The 10,980-nt window shown below is 35.4% G+C and overlaps 1 protein-coding gene across 1 annotated transcript in view; it reads right to left on the bottom strand.

The window, feature by feature from the left end:
• Nucleotides 1-10,071: 10,071 nt before the first annotated feature.
• LOC127971252 (electrogenic sodium bicarbonate cotransporter 1-like) overlaps nt 10,072-10,980 on the bottom strand; it is a 66,601-nt gene continuing 65,692 nt past the window's right edge. Inside the window, exon 15 of the mRNA XM_052574149.1 lies at nt 10,072-10,329. Coding sequence (XP_052430109.1) covers nt 10,072-10,329 — 258 coding nt within the window. The remainder of the gene's footprint in view (nt 10,330-10,980) is intronic.

Here is a 10,980-nt window from a genome sequence, read left to right as displayed (position 1 = left end):
AAGAATGTCCGAACCTGGTTGGAAGAACGTTGAAGCCGCCCTGATCGTGAATCGTAAATATTCAACATGTTTAATATTTACGATCAGAAATCCTGATGTGTGGGGGGAACCCCGAGGAAAACGTGTGCACGCTCTGGAGATTATCATGTGAAACAAAACAATATCCAATCAGAGAGCGAGATGATGGAAGACGGAAGCAGTCATGACCATTGCTCACCTCTAGCTCACTCTGTAACTTGTACAGACCATGTTGCCACTGACTCCACCCAACCCTTGTCTTTTTTTTTTTTTTCATGAATTTTCTCTGAAAATCATTCCAAACACTATCATTGCAATTTCTTCCTGCATATCGTCCGCCATGCTTATTCTGAAGTCTTGCGAGATTTTGCGAGATTTCCTGTGTTCACAGTCGAGACTCTGGTTGAAAATCTGTTTGTGTGTGGTGTGCTGTCTTTGTCACATCATGGTGCACCACACACTACTGGAGCAAAACGGTTCAGATTTTTTATCCTCATGTTTGTGGTCTATCACATTTTGAAAATCTTATAAGATGTAAAAAATATTTTGGTGTGTACCCAGCATAAGTTTACATTAATTTACTAGTCATAGAATGGGAAACATTATATTAACCTGTTGACAGTGGTTTTCTGTTTTCATATACTTAAGTAAAGGGTGATATTTTTAATAAGTGCCCCATTTTCTCTTCTCATCTTGTTTTTGTATTTGCGATCAATACAGCCTGTGCGTGGTAACACTTTATTTCTTTGTTCAAATCTATTAACAGTTAAACGATTAAATCTAATCTTGAAAAATTGAGCGACCACATTGCTACATTAAACTCTGTTAAGTTGGTTGCAGTGCCATGCACTTAATGCCTCATCTGCGGACCATGGCCATTCTTCAATAAGGTTCATTAGTTAATTACATTAGTTAACATATATAAATAACATAATAATGAACAATATTTCAACAGCATTTATTGATCTAAGTTCATGTTAATTTCAGCATTTATTTATGAATTATTAAAATCACAATTTGTGTTTGTAAACATTAATGGAGTGTGAACTAACATGAACAATGAATGACCCTATTTTTATTAACATAAACAAAGATTAATACTAGGGCCGGGACTTTAACGCTTTAATTGAGATTAATTAATTACACAAAAAAATAACGCGTAAATTAAGATTAATTAGTTACAGAAAAAAATTCCCGCATATTTAATAACTTATTTTTGCATCGCGGAACGTTTCTCACTGGATGAGTTTCGCCGGACCGATTATACTGGAGCACCAACTAGCGTTCGCATATCACCGCAGCACATGATCGAACCTCAAGTATCACCTCAACGCAAAACATATAGCAGCTAGCGTGGACTTTACACTTTATGTTGAACTATGTATTATTTTGTTGGTGCAACAGTTTATGTTACACTCTTTATTGTTTTGGCCAAGGTTATTGAGAGTTGGACTTCGTATGTTATGGCCTCTGAAGAGAGATGTTTTCTAATAGTCAGTGTTTCCAATGTTCTGAATGTAATTGACAGTATTGTGTTTTACTTAAAAAACACTTTACAGAAGGTTCCAGCACCTATAAGCTTCCTGAATTTCTGAAATTTACTATTTCTAAATTGTTTCTAAATATGCTATTGCTACACTTAATGGCAAAAATTGCACTGGTCTGCTAGACTTGGTTGAACAAAAATAAACAATATTTTCTTGCTTAAGCTTATGTATTCAGTCATTATTCAATGGTTTACTATAAAAAAAAAATTACTTCGCACTGTTCTCAGATCAAATATTTATATGCGATTAAAATGCGATTAATTTCGATTAATTAATTACAAAGCCTCTAATTAATTAGATTAATTTTTTTAATCGAGTACCGGCTCTAATTAATACATTTTGTAATACATGTGTTGTTCATTGTTCATCCATGTTAGTTAATACATTAATGTTAACAAATGAAACCTTATTGTAAGCTTATTGTAACATTCAAAGAAGAAGGAGAAAACAGATTGTTGTGCCCGTCGTTTATCAGTATCCTAATGTTCGTTGGGTGAAAAAGAAAAACTTAACTTAACAGAAATTAATATGCCAATTTTGTGCTTTAGTATTTCTTATTATCATCAGTATTGAATCATCAAAATAGTTGTGATGCTTAATATACTTTTTTCAGGATTCTTTTAAAATGTCTTTACTAATCTTTTCCAAATAAAATCATGAATTTCTTTACAAAAAAAGAAAATATTCCCCAGACTATTGAATGGCAGGGTACATGTAAACATTACCTACAAATTATCATAAAATCAGGCTGAATACCCACAATCCTCTCTGCTGTCTCATTAAACCAAAATTAGGACATTTCTTCCTCTCATCATCCCAAAAGACCCAACGAGAAATAAAAAAGGGGGACTTAAATGTATTTAATTCTTTGTTCATTCTAATAAGTTGAGTGGGCAGCTGTAGAACGGATGCTGACTTTGCGGCTTCATCTCCATCTTTCATTTCCAGTCTTAAAATAATGTGACCGGTTGCAATGGAAGTTGATCACTCTTAACAGTAGAATATGTAAATCCCGGCACTTGAGGAAACCATCAATCCTCCATATTGAGTGGGAATGCTGGCATGCAATTGAATGTCTCTCTCATTGCAATGTACTTTAATCTTCATAATCCTGAGGTCTGAGGAATACTCTAATCCATAAGTAAACATTGCAACATATATTCATTTTTAGCCCTCCATTGGAAAATGGCACTCAACTGGAAGTAAGCAGTACCCATGATGGTGGTTTTTGATCGATAACCTCCGCATCTAGCCACTGATTGAAATAGGTATTTGCCGTGGAGTTGTTTCTCTCCATAATGATCTAATTTCATATTCTTGCCTCAAACAGTTCCTCGCCCCCTGATGCATAAGGCAAGCTGTGAATAGAGCCCACCCAGCATAATCACGCAAGATTGACAGTGGCAAAGGGATTGCTAGCTAGTTAGCACTTGACATGGGAGATAACCTTATGGAAAACATTACACCTTATCTGTATTTCCCAGGAGAATTTCACCTGCTGTCTTTATAAGGCCAATTTGTGGTAAACAGGTTTTACCTCAGGGGCTTCAAAACTGAAAAAAAAAACATCTCTGCACTATATTACCCACCATAAAACATGCCCGAATATCCAGATAATCAGCACCATCATCTTTTAAAGTTTTAAAGTGGCTCATTACAGGGCCAAGTAAATTAAGCACCTTATTCTAGGAAGCAATAGGCCGCAAAGTCAAAATATGCTCTTAGGCCAGGTGCCACTGTTTCTTTTATATAGACAAGATAAATGCTGAATAAAAGTGTCTGCTGTGGTTTAGATCGCTTATAAACCCAACCCAGCCTAAGGCTGAAGCTGCATTTCTTACAGATGGCATTACTGTATAGTTCAGTTGCTGAGCTGGAAGATACAACAGTTTAATGAGACAGCAGGAGAAGACTGCAGTTTGCCCAGGAAAGCCATTAGGCAGTAGAGTCAGTGTGGGTTTGAGGCAGTAAATATGGTCAAATGTCTCCCGATTGTCCAGGAGCTTCTCAAGTCAGTGTATGCCACAATATGTTCATCCATGTCAGTATAGCCAGGCATCAGATGGATTTTAGATGAAGCACATTTATCTGCTTGTTATTTTGAAGCACAGTAAGATAAATAGCTTCTGTTGTTTGTCTCATTTGCAGATCCTGCTGTGAATTCTGCTGCTGCAGTGGTCTTCTTCGAGCAAATATCCATCCCACACATTGGCATCTGTATTCAGAAGGCCTGAGAGGTAAGATACATTTTAATTGTACCGAGGTTCTGTGGATAAGTGAAACTCAGGACTCAAAAATAAAGATGGGCCGGTGGCAAGGAGTGTTTCGGACCAATTGACAACTCTAACCTGCCCTTTTTGGGCAATTGATCTGGGCCGGATTTCCCGATAACTATTGATCTTAGCACTTAAGAGCGTTTCCTATGAGTAATTTTACGATCATTCATTATTGTTTCACGTGCATTTCCCAACAATGCACGTAAAGCAATGTCACATAGCTGAGCTTTAAGTGCTACTTAGGAGTCGCTATCCGTTTGTCAAGTGCTGAAATGTCAACCTTATGGAATGGCTCTTAATTGTAGTACACGATCGTTTATTGACGTTTACCTAATGCTGTGTTCCAGACAGACAACTTGGATATAATAACTATAATACAATACAATATTACATTATATTGTATTATAGTATTGAATATTATACTTTACATAATAATATATAATGTATTTTTGTATACAATATAGAGAGAGGAAGAGAGAGAGAGAGAGAGAGAGAGAGAGAGAGAGAGAGAGAGAGAGAGAGAGCAACGTTATTTCCAGATCTAATACATAGCTGGTTTTTTGTGCACTTCAGCAAGTCATTGACATATTTTTCCCCCAGTCTTTGAAGCATTTCATATAACTTCTTTTAATATTTTTTGCAGTCATTTAATTTAGATGTGTATTTCTTTTTTTCTGCCCCTTTTAATTATTTCATTTATACATTAATAGTAATAGTAATAGTAATAAGTCATAAAGTGTATAATAAAGCACAACCAAATCCTTATATTATAATCACATTGCACTTGAATCAAGTGCAAAGACTGTCCTGCAGGTGACCACGTAAATCTGTCTTCTTACGATGCACTTAGGGCTTTACAATTACTCCAGAGCACCTGTAGATCTACGAAGATTTTCAAGTGCTACTTAAGTTACGATGCTTTTGGGAAACAGACCATAATATTAAGATCAGTCATACGATCGTTTTTACAAACTTCTTAGGCTTATGAAGCTTTTGGGAAATTCAGCCCTGGACCGTGTTAATTTTATATATGCATTTCGAGCTCAAATTTTTCATTTTCTTTGATGTGTTCTTACCAATATATCACACTGTCTGTATTTAGAAAAAAAATATATATATATATATACACACACACACACACACACACACACACATACATACACATGTGCTTCTCAATAAATTAGAATGTTGTGGAAAATTAATTTATTTCAGTAATTCAACTCAAATTGTGAAACTCATGTATTAAATTAATTCAGTGCACACAGACTGAAGTAGTTTAAGTCTTCGGTTCTTTTAATTGTAATGATTTGGCACAAAAGTTTCCTGCAAAGGTTTCCTGAGCCTTCAAAATGGTCTCTGACTAGCATGTTAACAAAAAAATTAAGTGGAACGAAAAACATGCACAACCAACCGACAGAACTGCAGCCTTATGAGGATTGTCATGCAAACTGGATTCAAGAATTTAAGAGAACTTCACATGGAATGGACTGAGGCTGGGGAGAAGCCATCAAAAGCCACCACACACAGACATGTCAAGGAATTTGGCTGCAGTTGTCGTATTCCTCTTTCTAAGCCACTCCTGTACCACAGATAACGTCAGAGGCATCTTACCTGGGCTAAGGAGAAGAAGAAATGGACTGTTGCCATTGATCCAAAGTCCTTTTTTCAGATGATAGCAACTTTTGTATTTCATTTGGAAACCAATGTCCTAGAGTCTGGTGGAAGGGTGGAGAAGCTCATAGCCCAAGTTGTTTGACGTCCAGTGTTAAGTTTCCACAGTCTGTGATGATTCGGGTTGCAATGCCATCCGCTGGTGTTTGTCCATTGTGGTTTTTGAAAACCAAAGTCACTGCACTGTTTACCAAGAAATTTTGGAAATTTTCATATTTCTACAGGATTTGGCACCTTTCCAGCCTGCCAAAAGCACCAAAAGTTGGTTGAATGACCATGGTGTTGGTGTGCTTGACTGGCCAGCAAACTCACCAGACCTGAACTCCATAGAGAATCTATGGGCTATTGTCAAGAGGAAGATGAGAAACAGGAGACCAAACAATGCAGAAGAGCTGAAAGGCCACTGTCAAATAAACATTCCATACCACCTCAGCAGTGCCACAAACTGATCACCTCAATGTCATGCCAAATTGAGGCAGTAATTAAAGCTAAAGGAGCCCCTACCAAGTATTGAGTACATGTACAGTAAATTAACATAATTTCCAGAAGACCAACAATTCACTATTTTTTTTTTATTATTATTATTATTATAATTATTGGTTTTATGAAGTATTATAATTTTTTAGATGAATTGGGTTTTTGTTGAATGTGACCCAAAATCATCACAATTAAAAGTACCAAAGACTTAAACTATTTCAGTCTGTGTGCACTGAATTGATTTAATACATGAGTTTCACAATTTGAGTTGAATTACTGAAATAAATTAATTTTCCACAACATTCTAATTTGTTGAGAAACACCTGTGTATGTATGTATGTGTGTGTGTGTGTGTGTGTGTATATATATATATATATATATATATATATATATATATATATATATATATATATATATATATATATATATATATATATATATATAATAAAAATTAAAGGGGTCATATGATCCTGCTAAAATGAACATTATTTTGTGTATTTGGTGTAATGAAATGTGTTTTATATGGTTTAGAAAAACACATTTTACACATACTGTACATTATAATTTCTCCTCTATGCCCCGCCTTCTGAAATAGTCAATTTTCACAAGGCTCATCTCTCTGAAAGGTGAAGTGTGCTTTAATTGGCCAGCTATCCAGCGTGTTTTGATTGGCTGAATGCCTCAAGCATGTGATGGAAATGTTACGCCTCTTAACATATTGTGATGCCTTGTCCGGCCAGAGCGATGAGACAAAAACATAAAACTCATGATATAAACATGATATAAACATGGTTTCTAGTCGTATTTTCTTTTGAAAGGCAAAAAGTAGTTTCACTTTGTCAATGGAAAATAACATTTTTATGCAACAGTTCTTTCTGGTCCTCGGATCTGATTGGCTGATAAGACTGTGATGTTAGAGTCCAACACAACTCCAACAGCCATTTCACCTTTTGTAACACTCCGCTTGAAGAAGTTGCATATTTTTCATAGCGAGTGTCATTGCGGATGCCCAAATCCACTAGAATTTTACAAATAATACTGTTTTGTGTCAAAGAATGTAGTTTTTTTTTTTTTTTTTTTTTTTTTTTTTAAGCTAGAAACTATTTGTTTGGACTTCAAATATAAAGTTTGTTAATAGAGATAACATCTGTATGGTAAATTTGTCCGACAGCCAAATCACAGTCATTTCAAAAATTGAAAATATATTTAATTTAATATTTACTGTAAAAAAAAAATGTAATAATAATAATTCAAAAGTTGAGAAAACTTTAAGGCAACCAGCTTCAGGAGATTTATGAGTTGTTTTTGAACAACATGTTGTTTTCAGTTTATACAACAACAACTTGAGAAAACAAGCACAACCAAACACAAATCAAATCAATAGCAGACAAAGGAACATTGGAGAACACAGGATTTATAAACAGTGAACGTAATCAGGGTGAAACAAAAACAGGTGTGGAGCTTATTAAATCATAAAGCATGGCAACAAACTAGACAAGAGATAGGAAACAGAGAACTAAACCAAAACAGATAATGCATTTGACAAAAGTAGTTCAGTAATATAAAACTACCACTTTGTAAACAAGTACAGGCTTACTTTGATGCACACGATTGTTTCCTGCTAATAAAACTTTGAATGATTTTTTTTTTAAATGTGACAGAGGGACCGGGACCAAATGCCTTTGCCTAACCTTCTTCTTCATTTGAAGTCTTGTTACTCCTCTGTTCTCCTTCCTCCTGATCCGCTGTGTCAGTATGACATTTTCTCCCCAAAGGGCACATGTGAGATGAAATTACTCTGAGGTGTCAAACACGTCATCTCCACATGTTTAAATGCCCAGTTTCAAATGCCAGCTTCTGCTAGTGGAGCATTGCGCAGTGAACGTTCTGGCCACTTACGGTTCCTGTCACGTTTCTGGTTTGTGCTTCAGCGAGGACCATAACGTAGAAATACTCTTTGAAACAATTGTGAACATTTAGGTAAGAGTCAGTAGTTGTTTTTCATGTGGTTCCTTTTTGGTGCTTGTTTTGTTTTGTGAAATGAATTTAAAGAGGGGAAAACTCGAGGCATACTAAAATTAAGCATTTGGTCGCTCTTTTCTCGTATTTATAGCATCTGATCCCTTCCTGAGCCTGTGTACTCTCCTGTGTTTCATCCTTCCATTTGTTTCCTAATGTAGTAGACGCTGAGAGCTCTCACGATCCTCTCTCACAGGCTCGTCAGAGGAGTGCCAGCACTCTAAATTTTCCTCCTAATTCAGCCATGCTGCAATTACACACAGGTCTCAAAGGCGAAACAGTTGGAAAGACCATGACTGAAATTAAAGTCTCAGCATAAGCGTGTATGTGTGTATCCTTTTCTACAGTGCCAGTGCAATCAGGATGCTAAAACACTCTGTAGCGTTATTAAAAAAGATATATTTGGTAACACTTTATTTTAAGTCTTTTTTTTACACATTACATGTACTTATTATTATAAAAACTATGCATTATGTATATTTATAATGTATATGTATAATTACATGCAAGTAACACAATGTCAAACCCTAATCCTAACCTTAACCATACAGTAAATACATGTAGTTAATATTGCTCAGTACTTAAATGTATAATTACACAGAAACAAATGACACCTTAAAATAAAGTGTAACCATACCATCTAAATAGAAAACTTTTAACAATTTCAACATCTTTTACAATTTCAAATTGTTATAATATTTATTAGACTGTGTGTTTGATTAAAAATTGGTGTCATATCTGTTAGGTTGACCAGTCGTATTTTTATTGTCATCAGTATTGGGCGAAATTCAGAATAAAAGAAATAGCTGCCTCTGAATTCATGAATGTTGAACTGGCTACACCCCACAAGAAGCTGAATTGGAATTTGTAATATAATATCAGGAAGCTAGCTATTGTTCTTCAAAACTTAAAAACTGCATATTTAAACCAGGCTCAGTCAAGGTAACTAATCTTTGTTTGACAAATTTAGATGTTATGCTTTTCTACTTGCAGTTTTTCAGTTCTTTTCATTGTATGTCCTTGCACTCAAACTTTAATTGCAGTTCTGCATCCTGTTTGCCAGCTTAGAACTTGTGTTGAAATTTAAAAGCCATTCTTAATTAATTTTGAATGATGCACGACCCTGATAGTTAAATGATCTCATCATCAGTAATGCTGAGTTGACGTTTAGAACCAGGGTTAGAAACAGATACTGCTCACTTTCACATTTAGCAGACGACAACATCACTCCCTGCCAAATCCCCTTTCAGTTTTTTTTTTTTTTTCCTTTTTGAACTTTTAAGAGATGTTAAAGCCCAACATAACTGGCCTTATGCTGTATTTGTATGACACGTTGACTGTTTATTATATATATATATATATATATATATATATATATATTTTTTTTTTTATACATATATTTTTTTCTCACTAATCGTTTTACTTTTTTACCCAAGCATACATAGTGGTGGCCAAAGAATATTTGGGAAATATTACACCCTGTATGATTTAATACATCCAATATAGAGGCATGATTAAGCCATTAAAGACACATATGCCATCCAAATTTCTTTTTAATTTTCAGAGAACTCGGCTGCATTCTGTGCTAGCTGATCTTATGGTTTAATTATGTCATGTCTGTAAGAGTGATTACAGAATGAGAGCGGGAAGGCCCAACTGCTACTGTGCCTGCCCTAGAAAACACAGAGTCGCTGTGTGAACTCTTTCAGATTGACCGTCTGCACTTCCCTGTGCATCTGAAAGCTATACTTTTACACTCGAGACAAAGTCCCGCAACTGTAGCTCCATTCAACACTGATCCTGCAATCAGAGTGCTTGTGTCAAGGATAGCAAAGTGCTTTTTGCTGTGATTATTCACCATGTGTGGCTAAAATTTTTGCAGATTTTTACATTTCGCAAGGTGCATGGTTTTTGAATACTTTTAGAATAAATCATCACAACATCATAAAGATGACGTTATTAAAGAGCAAATTCACAGGCAAAGTGCGATAACTGTAGTGGGCACAAAAAAAAGTGATAAAGGGGAAGAACAGAGATGAATCTGCAGTCAGATATCTTTGAAATCAAGGCCCTGTCTGGTAGGCTGACAGGCAGCCGCAGCTTTGCGAAACCAGCAGCTGATGGTTAGCTTGAAGAACTTTGTCCTTTAGATCTGAAGAGATGTTTCTGTAGGGCGAAACAGTGTGAAGAAAGGAAGCTGAAATCTCATTCATTGTCAGGAGCTCTTTGAAAACCACCTCAACTTCACAGCACAGTGAAAAAATCTCTGTAACAAAGGACAGCTCAGCAGTGCTGGCACGTGTGGCCACGTTATTAGCTACCTGGTGTGAGGGTTATATGAAGGAATGGTTAGTGCAAGCATGACAGTGTGTGCTCTGATAAGTTACCACACCGGTCACAAATCAAGATGGAGACAACAGGTAAGTCAATGAAAGGCAGGTTTATTAACAGGTATGGCAAAGGCAGATAATCTGGAGCAATAGCAGGTGAGAATCCAACACAAAATAAAGATTTTTGATTCTTAGCTGAGCAGTGATGTTTGGTTCTTTGTTGGTTTGCGGGGAGTGAAGGATTCCAGGAGAGAAGGAGAACAAAGAAGGAAGATCTTCTATACATTATATATATATATATATAATATATATGGTTTATATACATATACATATATATATATTTTTTTTATTATTATTATTTTTTTTTACAGCAATACCATAGAAGAACCTGTTTTGGTTCCCCAAAGAACCTTTCAGTGAACAGTTCTTAATAGAAACGTTTTTTTTTTCTTAGTGTGAAGAACATTTTTATAATCTAAGGAACTTGTTTCCACTTTAGATCCTTTTGTGGGATTAAAAGTTTACAACCAACAAAAGTTTGGAACCACTGATGCCAATAAAGAACCTTTATTTTTTATTTTTTTTATTTTTTTATTTATTTCAAGTGTATTCTGTAGAAAAGGCAGTATAATTGAGCTAAAT

The sequence above is a fragment of the Carassius gibelio genome, chromosome B14, assembly GCF_023724105.1.
Source record: "Carassius gibelio isolate Cgi1373 ecotype wild population from Czech Republic chromosome B14, carGib1.2-hapl.c, whole genome shotgun sequence".
NCBI classification, from domain to species: domain Eukaryota; kingdom Metazoa; phylum Chordata; class Actinopteri; order Cypriniformes; family Cyprinidae; genus Carassius; species Carassius gibelio.
Note: the sequence above shows the minus strand (reverse complement) of the source record. Positions and strands in the feature narration are given on the sequence as shown.